The following is a 17,360-nucleotide window of genomic DNA, read 5'->3' on the forward strand; positions in this document are numbered from 1 at the left end:
CCATCAACTATCGCAAAAGTCCAATTTCCAACTCACAGCTACAAAACCCAATAACTAGGGCCATCTAACTATCAAAATCTGGTAAATTTAGCCTTTTGGATGGTTTCCTGGTTTTGAAGGTCGTTTTGCGTTTTTTCTAGAAATTTTAAAAGTTTAGATTTAATCAAAAAATCATAATTAATTCATTTCAAGTCCAAAAAGTTTGAATTAGGTACTAAAATTTTTCTAAATATGTAGGCTATTTGTTGAGTACTTTATTTGGAGTTGTTTACATCTATTTGTTAAGTTTTATTACTCGTAATAAAATACAAGAAATATGAAGCCAAATAGAACACCAGTGGACAGGTTGCATTTTTAGTATTGCACCAATTTGATATTTTTTAATTTTAAATGAATTAGTTATAAATTTTTTAATTAAACTTATTTTTAAAAAATTCTAGAAAATGCAAAACCACTTGAACCTACCCAAAGGGTGAAATTTGCCAATTTTTAACAGTTGGATGGTCCTTCCTATCCAGTTTTGTAGTTGTAGATTGAAAAAACAGACTTCCGTGATAGTTGAAGGGTGCATAGGACTTTTACCTTTAGAAAATATCCTAGCATAACTGCGAGAAATAAGATTGTCAAGCTTAAAAAATAGGGAACTGCTAGCGCCCGGACGTCGGACGTCCGGGTCTAGCATCGGACGCACCATCCACCGTCCGTTTGGGCTAAATAAATTATCGAATCAAAAATCAAAAAAATTACCGCCACAACATGGATCTCATGTTGCATGCAACATCCGTTTGAAAACACTTGTAAACGCCAGAAAAATTTGAAAAAGCAACATGCGTCTGAAAACTGATGAAACATTTGGAACATACGCTTGCAACATACGTGTATAGCCATTGCAACATATGCAACATCTAGATCTACTTTGCAACATCCATATGAAATATTTGCAACGTACTCTCGAAACATCTGAAACACTTGAAACATATACTTGCAACATGCGCTCTCAGCGAAACCTGGTAGACACGCGCGGGCTGGCGGAGCACTGCACAGCGGGAGCCCCCGTGCGGCGCACCCTTGACCGTGGGGGGAGCGGCGGCCGGTGCGGCTCACCTCTGGCCGCTGGGGAGCAGCGGTCGGCACGGCTCGCCCGGCCGCACGGTGGAGCAGCTCCTCCGGCGGCCATACGGCAAGCGGCGGCCGGCGCGGCTCGCCCGTAGCCGCGGAGGAGCAGCGGCCTGCGCTCGAGCGGCCGCACGACGGAGCAACTCCCTCCCCGGCAGAGCAGCTTCTCCAGCCAGCTCTGGAGAGAGGGAGATAGAGAGAGCTCGTGTGGTTGAAGAAGAAAGGGCACAAGAGAGAGAGGCAGCTGTGGGGATGCGACAGGTGTGGTGGATAAGGAGACGTAGAACCGACAGGTGTGGTGGATAAGGTTGAGTGGTGGGACCCGCGTCCGATTTTTTTCCCTCCGCTCGGACATCTTCACTGTAGCATTACCTAAAAAATATGTAAATTAAAATAGAAAAATGTCGGTCATTCGAGAAAAATAGTAAGAAGCAATAAAACAGTTGGCAACTTTTCTTTTATTTTTAAAAAACTGTCAAGAAAAGATTGTAGCGGGCCTGCATCTGGTAACCGCCACAGGTTCCCACTACAGCTCCGGATCTCGGCACAGAGGTCCTTCATGGGACACCCCATCGGGGCTATTTGGTTTGAGCCACGCCACGCCCAGCCAATCATCGGCACGCCAATTATTTGGCGGTAGTTTTTGCCGCCGTAGCTCCGCCAGTGATTTGGCGAGAAAGAAGCTTGCGAATGCAACGTGAGCTTTGGCATGCCAAAAGTTGGCTTCAATCCAAACGTGCGCTCCAGAAAAGGGTCAACTCCAAAAAATTGGCAGGGCAACCGCGGGCGCCAATCCAAACGTCGTCTCGCCGTCTCCTGATGCATCCGTAGGCCGCCCAGCAGCCACCGTGCAATGGCCAGCGATGCAATGCCATCGTGCTAACAAGCGCACTCCTCTTGCGGCTACCACCGTCGATGGGCAGCTCCGGCAACAGGGATAATTGAATTGTTTTGGTCTACACCATGCTGTGTGCAATGTTTTGGATTATTCGTCCCATGGTAAAATGAATACTTCTCCTGTTTTGAAACGTAGGTCCTAAGTCAAACTTTTTATCAAATTTATTAAAAAAATGCACCAACATATTAAATATCAAATTGGTGCATTTATTTGTTTGGTATTATAGATGTTAATATATGTTTTTTAAACTTGATTAAAGTTTAAATAGTTTGACAAGGATAAAATCAAAACAATTTATATTTTCAAAATGGAGAGAGAGTAAGGTTGTTTTGGTACACTGCAAATTTTCTTCCATATGTTTCATGAAATAAATTAATTATTGTGTGCTAAGAGCAACTTCAAAAGAATTTATATCCTACCCCTAAAAGCAACTCCAAGAGGCTGCTAATCTTACCCCCCAATACTTTTTTTAAGGAAAAAAGAAGAAAAAACGAACTCCAACAGTCCATCCAAACCTTCCCTAATTTTTTAGCAACGCTAAAAAATAGCCTACCACCGCGTATATTTTAGCGTTGGCATTCCTCCCCCAATCCTGATTCCCACACGCTCGCGCGTCCCTTCCGATGGGCCCAATACGATGACGTGGCCTGTTTTAAAATATTGGGAGCTATTTATTAGCGATCTGCTGTGGATTGATATACTTTTGGGGGAAATTTTTTTTGAAAAAACCCCCAATACATATTTTTGGGGAAGAATTTTTTAAAGTACTCTCGGAGTTGCTCTAATACCTTATTTAGGGAGAAAAAAGGAAAAAAAGAACTCCAACCGTTCCTCCAAAACTTCCCCAAACTATTGGCAACACTAAAACAGAGCCTGTCGCCGCGCATATTTGCGCGATTTTCTCCTCCCCCAATCAGTCTTCCCGCACACGCCGGGGTTGGGCCGCGCTGTCCCGGCGGCATCGCCGCCGCGGCGCACCTAGCCGTGGAGGCGAATGAACGTGAAGCCGCTGCCACCGATGCGCGCGATGGCGACGAGGTGGAGAAGGTGGTGATGCTTAGGGACGTGCTGGGCGGCACCGCGTCCGTCATGCCGGCGGGAAGCAACAGGGCGGCCACGTGGGTGGATGCTGAGAAGGTCGCCGCGGCCATGGGGAGCAACGCGGGGAGGGGAGGTGGCGGGATGGACGAGGTCGCCGATGCGCTAGCGGCGGCCACGCAGATCAACGAGGGGTCGACGCTATAGTCCCGTGCGATGCCAAGAGCTACCCGAAGCTGCTTGTGGACTAATAAACAGTTAACTAGTGAAATGTAAACATGAAGCAACTACGCAAGATAGTTGATGGCCATGCACGGTTTCTATCACTGGGATAGGTCGAATCTTGGTTCGGGCTGAGGCTTCCTCAAGCAGAACAGGTGAACAAGAAGGATGAGAGCCGCTAGAGGTCGCGAGGGGCAGGTGCATGCGTGAGGAGGAAGTGAGCAGCCTAATTAATAGGTCCAATTATAATGATATAGTCTATTTTGAAATATTGGAGCTAGTTATTAGCGATCTGCTATGGGTTAATATATTTTTAGGAAAAAAAGTTTAGAAGAGTTCCAATATATAGTTTTAGGGAAGAATTTTTTTCGAAACTCTTGGATCGTAGCAATTGTGAATTGGGGAAAATAATAATCAGGGGAAAAGGGGGGAAGAAAACAACGGAACCTACTAATGGGCCCTTTCGTGGCCTGCTTCTCCCCCAGGCCTTTTCTTGTGGGCTGCTCGTGGTGGGCCGTGCGAAATGACGAAATAGAGATCCACGCATCCATCATCGGCGGCCGCGCGGCTGCCAATCGCCCCCGCCCTTGTCATCTGTTCGAGCACTGCGCCGCCACCCGCCACCCTCCCCCCGTCCCAGCTCCCGCGCCAGAAATTTCTTGCGCACGCTCAAATCCTCCCTGAAATCTCAACCACCGGTGAGTCTCTTCGTTCTGATTGATTTCTCGTTTGGTTTCGTTTCCTCACATCTTTTGTACTTCTTTTCCTTCCAATGTTTGAGTAATTGAGTTTCGAGCAGCTCGCCGGACCTGAGGGAGGCGGGGCGGCGATGGAGCACGGGTCGGCGACGGACTCGACCGCGTCGACCTTCTCCATCATGGAGGAGGACCACACCCTCGCCAACTCCGCCAGATTCGTCCTCAACCAGGAGTAAGTGGAGCCAGCTGTCTTGTTCCCCCTTCGTCATTATCCAGTCTCTGAACAATCCGTATTTATCCCGCTTGTGATACGTGGAACGCTGAGTTTGTGTTGCCATATAGTCCGATAGAGGCAAAACAGCGTCCTTGGAGTTGGAAACGGTGGATGGAAGGACGGTCAGTAGATTGTCTTCAAGGCCTGTTGGTGTTTGTAGCTCGGTTGCATAGGGAAATCTAACACCCATCTCAGTAAGAGCCGGGTACAAAATTCCAGTAGCTGACCATGACTTTTATTCTTCATAGCCATAATCAGCGATTCCCTGTCTTTGGGACTTCAATATGACTTTACATTTACATTCTGGCATAAGGCACTAGAATGGTCAGTCATTACCTGATCTGTGACCTGATTTTAGCAAATTTATGGCTACATTATTTCTACTTATATTAGTATCGGAAGGGAGAACTTCTGGTGCTGCCAGATTTTGTATTTTTTTATGTTTCTAGTTTTGGTATTCACAAGCCAGATCGATCTATCTTTGTGGTTCACGGATATGAAACTTAGTTGGAAGGGAGAATAAGCTGCTGCCAGAATTTGGCATTCCCAGTTTTGGGACTCAAAAACTAGGTTGACTTGTCTTAGTGGATCATGACTGAAACTTTGCCATTACTTTGGAGTATGTAGCTCAGGCAAACAACTGTTATTACCAGATGAAAACAACAACCATTTGTTGTTAAGGGATTTTTGGTGCAGCCATTTAATCCATGATGCTCAGGGGGACAATACAAGAAGAAAAGTAGTAATAACATTGGGATGTATTTGTCATACTGCAAACTGGTATTTATGCAAAATGATGGTATTACAATTCTTTGTCAGGTTCTGATCACTAGAAATCACAAATATTAGAAAAGGTGCACATGGTTCTAATTTGTGAATTACTCTTGGTCTCTTGATATAGTTATCAACTATCATTTGTATTGTTTTGTGTTTGCACCAATTTTAGATGAGTTTTCATATTCACATTACTGTGCTTTGTTCCATAACAAGTTACACACCCTAAGGTTTAAAGATCTGGACATCTCAAGCATAGAGTAAGGTAGACGTGAAGTTTTACTTTTTTTCTTTCATGCATTGCCCGAGTCCCAAGACACCCTTAAGGCTATACTTTTTTTCATAAATATGCCAGGTCTCTTTAAGTTCCATACATACACTAAGTCCCACGGCAATGTTTAGTGCCCAATGTTCAAATTTCATTACTAAATATAGGACATGTAAACGTTCAAGTCAACTCCAAAGAAACATACATACAAAATGATGTCATCATTAAACCATTTGTTGCATTGTAATTTATTATTAGGAATTGTGATGGAAAACATTCAGTCAACCTTGCAGAAAAAATTGATATGGATACCAGAAATGTTGTATATTTTGTAATTCAAGGCTACTAGTAATGTATATCTGACATTCTTTCTGTCTTCACAGCCCAAGGGTAGCATTTTGTGGATATAGTATCCCTCATCCTGCTGACAAGAAGGTCAACATTAGAGTTCAGACAACAGGTACCATGAAGTGAAATATTATCCTGGAATTCTGGTGTTTCCTTTGGTCATTGTCGAATATACTGAAGGCTGAAGCCACTGTATTGATGTTCTCAACTTAATGCTTATTTAGTGAATTTGCAAGAATCATATTCGTTGTCCTGGCTATTTCCAACAATAATGTCTAGTACTCTAGTACCTGTACCTTGCATAGGTGGTTTTTTTACTTTTTCCTAATACATCAGTATTAGTATGGCAGCCATGATGCGCTGAATCATTTGTCATATTCGACACTAAGATGTGTTTGGAACTTGATGAATGTTTATTCCCAGAAACTACAGATCTAATATGCTGTTTGTTCCAGGTGTTGGTTATTTGCTAAAACACCTGCTAATGCAATATTGATGCTTCAGTTTACATTCTACTTAGATGACAAAGTGATGCCAACAGTTTTGTTGCTTCCCTGAAGAGGATGCTCAGACTCCTGACGCATGTTTGTTCTATTGGCAGGAGATCCAGCAAAGGATGTATTGAAAGATGCTTTGCAGGATCTGATGGTTATGTGCCAGCATGTCAGAGGGACTTTTGACAACGCAGTGGCTAGCCATAGAGCGAAGGAACCTGCAGAACAAATGGACATTGATCAGAAATAGAACAGCGATATTTTATGGCTTTATGCCGATTTGCTTAATCTCCAAACACTGAAGCTTTATGGAGCTCATTGTCACTTTGAGAGGTGTGTAATTGCTGTATGCATGGGCTTCCTTTTGTGTAACACTAAAACTCTTGCAATTTATTGCATAACTACTTTCACCGATATTTATCACGACTTAAATAATGTGTAGTATAAGTTTCCAGAAGGGTACTGGATACACACATTTCTGTTGCTGAGTCATATGGATGCTCCAATATCAAACTCTTCAACAAATATACTTGTGGTTTTCTCGAATGGAGTAAAAGCACCAGCTACCATGATGGGCTTTGCCATACACAACACAGTTATAGCCATTTACAGACTAAATTTTACAATCTGCCAACGAATTGAATCAAAGGAAAATTTAGGTTTGTGCAACTGACTCAATTATGCCTTTGATTATTGCCTCTGCTTTAGTTTCTAAAATTTAAAACCATACCTACAACAGCTCTTGCAGAGAGAACATACAGTTTTGTCATGAATGGTATGAGACCAAATTTTAACAACGAACAATGTTTCCTTGAGAGCAAATGGAAAAAAAAAAACTGAAGACGCATAGCACAAATTGAAATGGTTGTGCAATTGACAGGAGTTTCATAGGAGACTCGCAACATCAAGGACAACCTGAAATCTGAAAAACGCTAATACTTCATTCGTACTAGCTTATTGAGTACTGATAAATAATAACACAACATACATTTATCAGAGATGTGGCACATTTTCAAAGCAACTTATCTGATGCTGACTAGTGCTCCACATTCCACTGATAAGACAGAACTAATCCAAACACGGCTACGATGCACGAAGATTAGAACCCTAGCATGCGTAATGGTACAATGATGCACGAAAGGCATCTAATAACTAAAAATAAAACCCTAAACACCGCCGACTGGTCGAGCATCAACAATGGACGCAAGCTGAGGATGACCGCCAGGTGCATATCCCGAAAGAATAAAGATCAGATCCATAGCTATTAGCATTTTCCGGTGTTATTCACGCAATCCAAGCGCACTTCTCCTTTCTTGATGGAGATGACAGCCACACAGTGGTGGCAACTGATACAGAACCCACAAGAACGGAAGGATGAAAAGAATCAAGTACGAAGAGACCCAGAGAGAGCATCCCGGCCTGAGTTGGGGTCTTTGTGTTTCAGAGTCAAGTTGGCAAACTGGGCATCAAGGTCTCTGCTATTACTACGAACAAGGACAGGAGACTGTTGCTGTTGCTGCTGCTGCTGATATAGTGATCTGAGACGACCAATTTCCCGCTCAAACATCTCTTGTTGAACTGCGAAATTGAGAAAGAATGTTCAGACAACTGATTTTTCTTATCAGAATAAAAATTCTTAGCTGCCATTCAGTATCAACAAAGCAATGCATTGCTCGTGATGAAATGAAAATCAATGAAAGAAAGATACTTAGTTCTGATTGGATACCAGTTAATTAGTCACTTTTGCTAAATATAAGCCCTTGTATTTTTGTTTTGAAGCCAATTAAATTTCCAAGGTACATTACTGTTTGACTGAAAAGTGGATATAACAAGTCAACAACATATTGAAGGCCATATGAAATATAACCACTGACATGTTGATTATGTATTTGACTGGCCATATAATGGACGGGTAGAAAGCAATATGCATGGATAATTGGATATATGAAACGGTTACTCATTTTGGCAAGCAACAGTTATTCATTTGGTTTTTAAGTATACACCGTGAACTATGACCTTAAGCTCAGCATGCATATTGGGCTATTGAGAGGTCACAAAGAAATTGTATGTATACTTGCATACAGAATTTCAGCTGTTATTGGTTTCACCATGCTTCTCCAAATTGTATGATTCCTTGCACATCTTGGTAAAGGTTGCAAACTGGGTTAGCCAAGTTTAGCTTGGCTAGGTAGTAGGTAGTTCAGTTTTCCAGCTTTTAGTTACAGGTTCCTTGGGTCTTTGAATTAATCAAACAAGCGTGGTATGTCAACTGAATCCAATACAAGTTAAAACCAAAAATTCTCAGAATAGCTCGGTCGAAGGTTCAGCCATAGATGCATAGACATCATTCATCTAACTGAGGAAACAAGTCAATCATATGCCTCACTTTGGAGTTGGGAGTTTATTCTTTTGGTTGCTTCAATTGATAAGACATTGTTCCAAAAAATATTTGTCCTCTTTGTAGATGCTTAATATGAATTACTTTACATGTCCTCTTCAGCATCATAGGATGCAGCATGGGAATAAAACGGAAAAATAAGAAAAACAACTAGAGCCACTATCCAGTTAACTGAAGAATTATATTTGACTCAATGTCCTAAGCTTGACTCAATGTCCTAAGCTAGAATGTATATCTTGTCACATTATTAATATCTCAGGAAAACTTAATGCATACTGAAATGATTCAGGTGGAGAGCAGAATTCAAAGATAAGAGAAACGAATTACAAGGGAGAATACTTACAGCGTTTAATTAGTTGCTCCTGTGCTAGACTCTCCAATCTCTGCTTCAAAGCTTTATTTTCCAGGTCTAGGATAATATTCTGCTGGGTAAGAAACTCCATTTCAGCAGACACATCTACCCCTTCTGACTGCATCATTCAAACATTGGTTTCTTTTTGTGACATATAACACCACATTTTATAAGAGAAATGAAATCCATTCATGCAGTAAGCTCACCTGTAATGCCTGAACTCGACCCTCCAGCTCTGCAATATACTGAAGCTTGCGGACGCGGGACCTCTGAGCATATTGCCTGCAACCAATTGAAAAGTACACCTTAATGCATAAAAAACACACAATCATTGTAATCTCAACAAATAGGATTGATTGAATTGCATGATGTCCTAATTTAAATATTTAATTGTATGATTCCAGATTTCAATTGACAAGTCTAGATTAGGATATCCTTGCTTTCAGCCAGTGCAAAATAAAATTTGCCACATTCTTGCTACCATTATAACTGGCAAGTGAGGACACATATTAATCCAAGACTTCTCAAGTTGCAGTCTGGAAAACCTCAACAGCCAGTTTCTCAATTATGTTACCATGGGTCAATTCTAAACTACTGTCCATTGACCATGCATGTACAGAAACCACAGATTCATGGCACATACACATTTGCAATCTGTAGGCCTGCTCAATACCACTTTTTCACTAAGTTACAACACATGTGGGCAGTGAAACATAAGAAATGAATATACAATTCCCACTATATTGTGCCCACAATAATTCAATGCTCTGTTGCATAGAGAATAAATTTAACAAAAAGGCCGCTGACTTCCTTAGGATGAAAATTGTATTCTCAAGTTCAAGAAAACATCAAATAACAACAGCTCCACTATTCTTAGTGTGTGCTATAAAGAAAATGTCTATTTAAGGGGTGATCCTTTTGTATTTGTGCTTAAAGTTACGGTGAAAATACTTGCTGTTTCCAGATTATCTTAGTGATATTGTGATTATTATTGTAATATCATGCAAGTGTGAAAACATAAAATTCACATTCAGCAGTTATCAAACTCACTGTTTAGCCCGCTTGTTGTCCGCCTCTGACTGTGCATGCTTCGGCAGCACACCTTCCTTCGCCCCAACCTTTTGATCATGACCAGCATCACCAGGAGTTCTCTTGTCCATGCCATGGTCATGATCCCTCAACGCGTTAGGTGGCCCATGATGCCCCCCAACCTTGTCTTTCGCCGGCATTGGCAGCCCGCCGCCATGCCTGAAACCAGCCAAATGTGGCATGCCTTGCTCCCATGGCCGGCCATGTGCCCTCCCAAACGAACCTGACTTGGCATAGTACTCCTGAACACCACCCCATGGCGCAGGCTGCCCGCCTCCTCCCCCCATCCCCTCGAAACCATTAGAGTAAGCACCAGCGCTGGCAGCTCCTGTGTCAAACAGCGCGAACGAGTCGCTTGACGACCTGCGGTGCCCGGCCCGGCCGTGCTGCCGCGCCGCGGGCGTCTCGGGCTCGTTGAGCAGGTCGTCGAGCCACGACGGCGGCTGCTCCTCGATGAAGCTCTCGGACGACGTGCGCTGGTGGTGCCCGTGGCCGTGCCGGTGGTGCGCGGCGGCGGCGCCCTGCGGCCGGGCGATCGGGCCGCGGTCGGCGTACGGCGACGGCGCCGCCGCCGTCGGGAACGGGCTGCGCGGCGGCAGCAGCGCCTGCTTCTGGAGCTTCGCGTTCGCCATCATCATGAGCTCCGGCCGACCAAACTGCAAAGGAAACACAGGACACAGCTCACCTCAGACCCGACGCCAAGATTCTGAGCAAATTCGACGCCGAACCACCGCGAGCTCGCATCCAATCCAGGAAGGCGGATTGGCGCAGAAGCTCAGCAGTAAACTACCTACAGATCTCAGCAAACGCCCGTGCAAAAACAGTAAATTAGTCGGCTCAAATTCGCGTCAAAGATTCGATTTTTCCTAGCACAAGCATCAAATCGCCGAAAGAAAACGGTCAAGATCCACAGAAGAACAAGCAGGGACACAAAAGCTGCGCGAAGGAAAGCAGCACGAGAAGCAAATCGAAACAGAACCGCACGACAAACTGGAGCGGATCAAGAACAGGGCCATACCTGGCCGAAATTCAGTGGGAGAAACAACCAAAAACCCATGAAAAGCACTTACAATTCGGCGGCTGCTCCTCCAATCACCCCTCCTCGAACTGGACCAGATACTAATCTCGAACGAAACGGATTTTTCGGCGGAGTGTTCAAGAGAAGAGAAGAGGGGAGGGGGGGAGGAAGGAAGGCAAGAGGGGAGGGGGAGAAGAATGGAGAGAAATCGTTTAGTGGTGGGGGAACGAGAAAATCAATAAATATTGCGCATCTTTATTCGGGGTGGATCGTGTTTGGGGAAATGTCGGGAGGATCCTTAATTTTCGACGAGTAGGAGCCGTTGAATTTGATGATCGGACGGTGGGCGATGCTGATACGGATATTCTGTAGTGCGGGGATGCTGGTGGTCCCCACCAGCTGCGAGATAAAGGCTATGGATACCCCGAGTGTACACAAGAGGAAACTGCCCGCCTCCACTAGCAAAATCGACCTACCAAGAAATGAATGCTGGAGCTCCTTGCATTATTTAACATGAAGGGTATATGTAGGCTCCATTTATGAAAATGATTTGTTTATTGAATGGGAAGATCTCATAGTAGTTTGAACTTTGAATCTTCTGATACAAAAAATATTAGATTTTATCATATGTCCTAGCTTAAATAGTTAGGTCAAAATCATTTATGGGTTAAGTGGGCGAATTTGGATACTAAAAATGAAATTTTCCATGCTCTTGCAAACTACAAACAAGTGCCAATATATTACTTGTAAGATTCACTAATTTGTAAAGAATTTACAAGTTCAATGTGTCATCGTAAAATTATAATTATGCGGATGCAAAGGTAAATGGCACTTTTTTGACACAATGGATGCTAGTATTTTCTAACTTCATGATATAAATCCACTTGGAAGTTGGCACAAAGGGGCTAGTGTGAAAGTCCATGAGTTTGAGATAGCAAAGCCATTTTGTTTTTGTTTTTGTCTCTCTCTTTTTTACGAACTGGCAGAGCCGTTGTTGGTACATGTAACGAAGCAAATAAAAGTGTCCTTGTTTATGCAGCCCATATTGGGTAGTGGGGCAGCAGCGTGAGTGAGCAACCAGAAAACAGCCAGTGCCAACAGCAAGACAGCTCAGGGATCCAGCTGCGACCACAACATGATTCGGTGGTGCCCTGCTCTTTTTAATTCCGTGACATGATGATAATATCCTTATTTATTATCACCCCCTGATCTTGTTTTCTCTCCTCTTGTTCCCTTTGGCCATTTATCCTAGAGATCATCGCATTGGCCTCATTGGGAGAAAGCCCAAAAAGAAGCCCATGTTGGCTGCAAAAGGGAGAACGCAGCACACTAGAAAAATTGCAGCACGATTGAGCAAGGAATTTTGCAATTTGTTTATGTTCGCAATAATTTTAACACGCAGACACACACTAAAGGTTTGGATGGGGAAAATAGCCAACAAGGCAGGAAAAAGAGCGCGCTAGCTGCTGTCCATTTGTACCTATGTGCGCGTATGTGTTTTATCACAGCCATGTAACGTGTTTTATCTCAGCCATGTAAAATGCCTCAAGGTGTGTAGAGGTTACAATGATTGAAACCTACAAGTCACGATCTTTGTGATAGTAATTTAATTTTGGTAACCTGCTAACTATAGAAAAACGAAAAAATGTAAAGCGTACTATATTGATTTGGGGGTGTTTGGATACTAGGTGCTAAACTTTAGCAGTGTCACATCGGATGTTCGGATGCTAATTAGAAGGACTAAACATGAGCTAATTATAAAACTAATTGCAGAACCCCTGTGCTAATTCGCGACACGAATCTATTAAGCCTAATTAATTCATCATTAGCAAATGGTTACTGTAACACCACATTGTCAAATCATGGACTAATTAGGCTTAATAGATTCGTCTCGCAAATTAGACTCCATCTGTGTAATTAGTTTTGTAATTAGTCTATGTTTAATACTCCTAATTACTGTAATAAGTGCCATTTTAAATAATATAGTGACCATGAAAAATTCAAAAAGAAATCCAAAAGAAAAGGGAGAAAAATGGCAAAAAGATCAAATTCGGCCAAATTTTGACCGAAATTTGAATTTCAAATTTGAAATTCAGAAAAATTTGCCAAAAATGTGGATTACAAGTGTAATGATGTGTAGGACTCAAGGATAAAAAAAATTTGAGCTATGCTAGTGCCAAAGTCGTCAGAAGAATCAAAGAAAGAAAAGAAGAACTCGGTTTACTGTTCACCATCCGAAAATAGAAATTCAGAAAAACAGCTACAGAGTCTGTTTTCAAAATTCAATTCTGAAGAATTTTCCAACCAAGTGTACCAGAACAACTATACCATATTGAAGTGTGAATTTTGGACTACCAGATTTGGGTGTTGTTGGTCAGGATCAGTAACTGGAAGGGAGTCAAATTCCAGTCTAAAGTCGGCACAAAATCACCAATGACTGAAACTCTGAAATTTTGCTGAGTCTGAAAGGCAACATGACATCAACTTCGGATTTAAATTCAGAGCGAAGTGGATCAAGAAAGGTACTGGTTTATGATCAAAATGGAATATTGGGACAATATAGAGCATGTTTGGGTAGAAGTTGGATTGGAAACACTAGATTTAGGCCACTGAATTGGATTGGCAAGTGAAGTCGACACCACTGTCGATAACTGACGAACTGAATCCCTAATTCAGTTGAATTCAGAAACAGCTCGAGCTACTTTTCCAAAATTCCAGTGATCCAGTGTTTATCTCAAGCTAAGGCCAAAATAAAAGACGGAGATCTTGAGTTTATCTCCAAGTTCGGTTAAAGCGCAAGAGGCCATCGGATCAAGGATCAACCGCGGAGAAGCTCTGAAGGTCCCGGGCGGTGACTGAGCACCAGGACGTGGCGCCGCCGCCGTCGTCGGTCGTCCGCCAGCTAGCTAAGCTAGGCCACCTCCTCGCCACATACACCTACGGGTAGACCACGGTGGCAGCCATGCGAGGGGTAAAACGCTTGAATAACTACCGCTCCCGCGCCGCCGTTTTCACCGCCGCTCTTTTTACCGCCGCCCGTGCCTCTTCTGCCAGACGCCGCCGCCAAGCAAAATTCTACCTCCACGCCGCCGCTCCCGTCGATTCCTTCCGTCCATACCTCCGCCTACACCCCACCAGTAGCCCTACCAACTTGTTGCTCAGCTTCCTTGCCGTGACACCTTGTATCGCCGCCGCTTCTGTCCGCCGCCGTCGCACCACCCGCTCTCGGTGAGAACCCCCTCGCGCTGTCTCTCTTTCTTCTTAAGCAGTCGTAGTCGAGTCCCTAGGGTCCTAGGATGGTGTCGGGGTAGTCGTTTGAGTAGGATGTGCCGTAGTCGCGAGTAGCCACGGCCGGCCGAGGGAGTCGCCGCCCGTCGCCGTGGAGGAGGTAGCTCCGGTCGTCTCCAGGGAAGCTGTCGCCGCGCACGAGGTCGTGTAGGGTTAGGGTTGGTGTTGTCGTCGAGACCCGCCGCCGGGAGGGCGCCGGCCGGCGAGCCGCGCCGCCCCCTGTTCCGGTCGCGCTTTTGGCGGGAGGAGGAAGAAGGAGCTGTACACTGGGCCCGCGCGTCAGTGAGAGAGAAGGGGAGGGAAGGCGCAGGCCGAAGCGGTGCGGCCATCTTGGGCCGGCGAGTTGAGGCCCAGTGGCACGCGCGGGTGACCGGGAAAGAAAAGGCCGGAGGCCCAGAGCAGCGACGCAGGCCGGCGTCGCGAGAGAAAGGAAGTGAAAAGAAAAAGGGGCCGTGGGCCGATGCTGGGCTACCAGAAGAGAAGGGAAGAGGAAATCGGCCCGCGAGGCCCGTCGGGAGAAGGTTAAGGCCGGCGGGTAGTTTGAACAGGAAGGTGGGGTCCGCGCCATGGGGGCCCAGTGTTCGCGAGTGAGGGTAGAGTGTGGGTGAGTGAGAAAAGTTTTCCGGGGGAATTTCGGGGAAAAATTAGATTTCTTTAGCAAAATAATTCGTTTAAATTCATTTTGCACCATTTTAATCACAGAAATTTGTAGGAGTGTCCAAAATTAGTAAAACCAATTTTATTAGGCTTGTTTTATTTTCCTTTATACATTAAAATTTTTACACCCTAGGAAAATAATAAAAATTTAGGTATTTATTTAATACCTTCCTTTTTAGGTAATTAAATAAATACTTAATATTTATAAAATGTATAAAATATGAATAATGCTTTATCAATCACAAATAATTCTTAACCCATAAGAAATTAGATTTTCAAGTTAGAAAATAATTTCCACTTTTTCTAAAAATAAAAGAAAAAGCTATAGGAAGGGTTAATTAAGAAAATAAAAATCTAGGTTAATCTTTTTAGATTTCTTTTGTGTGTTGACTTACAACCTATTCGTGATAAGTCGTATAGTCTTTATTGGCTTGCAACTTTATCATGAAGGAAAGTTGTAAAGTCTGTTATTTAAAAAGTTTGCATTCTAACCCCTGCATGTATGTACCGTAGATCCAGAAGCGCCAGAAGAGGATTACTGGGAATTTTCAGAAGGACCTTCGGAATCCGAGGAAGTGTTTGAATTTGTCCCCTGTGAAGCGAATCCGTCGGCTTCTACTAATCTTTTTATCGATCAAGGCAAGCCCCGGTGCATTTATACCTATCTATTTTGGAGTCGTTATTTCATGTGACTAGTTATAGGTTAATTGGTTATTGTATGCACTAGGTCTAGGAGTTGGATGAAACCTATTCTTGTGTATGATCATGCCTTGAATTAAGGACATCTTTGCCACTTGTTCAGATCCTAGAAACTACCCAAGTCTAGAATTGCTTACTCGCTTACATGCTTGGTTTACCAACCTTAGGGAAAACTCTTGATCATACATGCTGTTTAGGAAAAATAGTTGGAAGTATAGAACCAGACAGAAGCTAGAGATGTAGTTCTGTCTGCTGATTAATCTGCTTAAGGACCGGGCCGTGTCTTAACCATTGATCAAGTGATAACTTCTGATCACTTACTGGGTATGGGACCAGTAAAGCCCAGTAGGTTAGTAAATTCGATGATCAGGAATGCTTCGTACCCGCATTTGACGTGCTGGAGATTGGCAGGGGTGTAGCCTGAAACTCACATGGAGATCAGGCCAGACGTGGGGTCCCATGTGGGGGTGCATCCCTGGGTCCGGGTAGTTGTGTTCCTAATCATTGACTTTACTAATCGAGAGGTTGCTAGTACGACCTGGACAGTCGTATGATGCGGGTGATCGGGGTACTCTCCTGCAGGATGTAAATTGATCCGGATCGCCGTAATTCTCGGTTATGAATGCACTTGATCGCTGTTAAGCTCCGTAGCATGAACTCATGTGATATAAAATTTTTATTGCCAAGTACTGTATGAATCAACAGCTGTGATTGCTTTTACTTCTGTTATCATCTAGAATGGTTAGGTAACAACTTAACTAAACTAAAAGACAAAACTAAGGCCGCACTCATAGTAAGCTTTTCGGCAAAAATTGTGTCAACCAAGCACACCTAAAGGCCGACATGCAATCCAAAGAAAAACTAGTATATTGGTTAGTCGGGTAAGACTTGCTGAGTACCCCGTACTCAGGGTTTTCCCCTTGTGGTTATCTTTCAGAAGCTCCACAGGAAGCTACCGAGGAGGAGACCCCGAAGACCTAGAGTATTGACCTGAGTCTCTCAATACTCTAGAAAACCGTTATCGACGCATCTTCTCCTAAGCTACTTATGTTTAATCTTAGAGCTTGTCTAACTATGCATCACTAAGTTTGTTTCAACCTGAAGTCTTGTAATAACCCGTACCTCTTAATTATGTATGTAAAAATGTAATATTTGTTGATATTATCCCATCGCGGATACTATCCTGATGTATGGTGATGAAACACGCCGTGGATCTTTCGAGGAGTCCTAGGGACACTCGACGGACTACCGGACTTATGCTGTTTTAGGTGCGTTTCGAATAATTGCTGCTCTGACAGCGATTAGGCGCACTTAAACCAGCTTAAGTTGGGCGGTTCCGCCACAATTAATATCCAAACATTCGATGTGACAGGTGCTAAACTTTAGCATGGGGTATCCAATATAGTTTAGGCTGGTTTGTTCTCCTGCCAATAATCATTTCATTAGTTGTGCCTCAAATACCATTAACATAGTTCGTGACTGAGGCTAATGGCCCCAACTGTTAGGGGTGGGCATTCGGGCTAATGGCCCCAACTGTTAGGGGTGGGCATTCGGTTAGACCTAACCGAACCAATCGGTTCTTCGGCCTTCCACGAAATTTGGTTACTAAAAACGTGAACCGATCAGTTCTTCAAATTTCTGAGAACCGACAACTTCGATCTCGGTTAGTTCAGTTCAGTCTTCGGTTCCGACCGAACTAACCGATCTTAAATCAACAAACACAAGAATC

General features: G+C 43.6%; 2 protein-coding genes across 2 annotated transcripts; one reads left to right on the forward strand and one right to left on the reverse strand.

Annotated features, from left to right (window-relative positions):
* Positions 1–3,816: 3,816 nt before the first annotated feature.
* LOC117833334 (DNA-directed RNA polymerases I and III subunit RPAC2) lies at positions 3,817–6,546 on the forward strand. The gene is made up of 4 exons (XM_034712790.2): positions 3,817–3,972; positions 4,074–4,204; positions 5,672–5,748; positions 6,238–6,546. The coding sequence occupies exons 2-4, from the start codon at positions 4,104–4,106 to the stop codon at positions 6,378–6,380; spliced, it is 321 nt and encodes a 106-aa protein (XP_034568681.1). The 5' UTR covers positions 3,817–3,972; positions 4,074–4,103; the 3' UTR covers positions 6,381–6,546.
* Positions 6,547–7,053: 507 nt separating this feature from the next.
* Positions 7,054–11,220, reverse strand: LOC117833333 (uncharacterized protein At4g06598). The gene is made up of 5 exons (XM_034712789.2): positions 11,040–11,220; positions 9,931–10,625; positions 9,087–9,162; positions 8,872–8,998; positions 7,054–7,708 (listed from the first exon to the last, which is right to left on the reverse strand). Exons 2-5 carry the CDS (start codon positions 10,605–10,607, stop codon positions 7,515–7,517), a joined length of 1,074 nt encoding a protein of 357 aa, XP_034568680.1. The 5' UTR covers positions 10,608–10,625; positions 11,040–11,220; the 3' UTR covers positions 7,054–7,514.
* Between the last annotated feature and the right edge of the window lie 6,140 nt (positions 11,221–17,360).

The sequence above is a fragment of the Setaria viridis genome, chromosome 8 (assembly GCF_005286985.2).
Source record: "Setaria viridis chromosome 8, Setaria_viridis_v4.0, whole genome shotgun sequence".
In the NCBI taxonomy this organism is placed as follows: domain Eukaryota; kingdom Viridiplantae; phylum Streptophyta; class Magnoliopsida; order Poales; family Poaceae; genus Setaria; species Setaria viridis.

Excerpts from the sequence above, each read along its gene's own strand:
- LOC117833334 (XM_034712790.2), top strand. The coding sequence starts at position 4,104 with ATGGAGCACGGGTCGGCGACGGACTCGACCGCGTCGACCTTCTCCATC. Across the intron at positions 4,205-5,671 it reads AGATTCGTCCTCAACCAGGA|CCCAAGGGTAGCATTTTGTG; the intron begins GTAAGTGGAGCC and ends CTGTCTTCACAG. Across the intron at positions 5,749-6,237 it reads CATTAGAGTTCAGACAACAG|GAGATCCAGCAAAGGATGTA; the intron begins GTACCATGAAGT and ends TTCTATTGGCAG.
- LOC117833333 (XM_034712789.2), bottom strand. The coding sequence starts at position 10,607 with ATGATGATGGCGAACGCGAAGCTCCAGAAGCAGGCGCTGCTGCCGCCG. Across the intron at positions 8,999-9,086 it reads GTCGAGTTCAGGCATTACAG|TCAGAAGGGGTAGATGTGTC; the intron begins GTGAGCTTACTG and ends TGAATGATGCAG. Across the intron at positions 7,709-8,871 it reads GGAGCAACTAATTAAACGCT|TTCAACAAGAGATGTTTGAG; the intron begins GTAAGTATTCTC and ends TCAATTTCGCAG.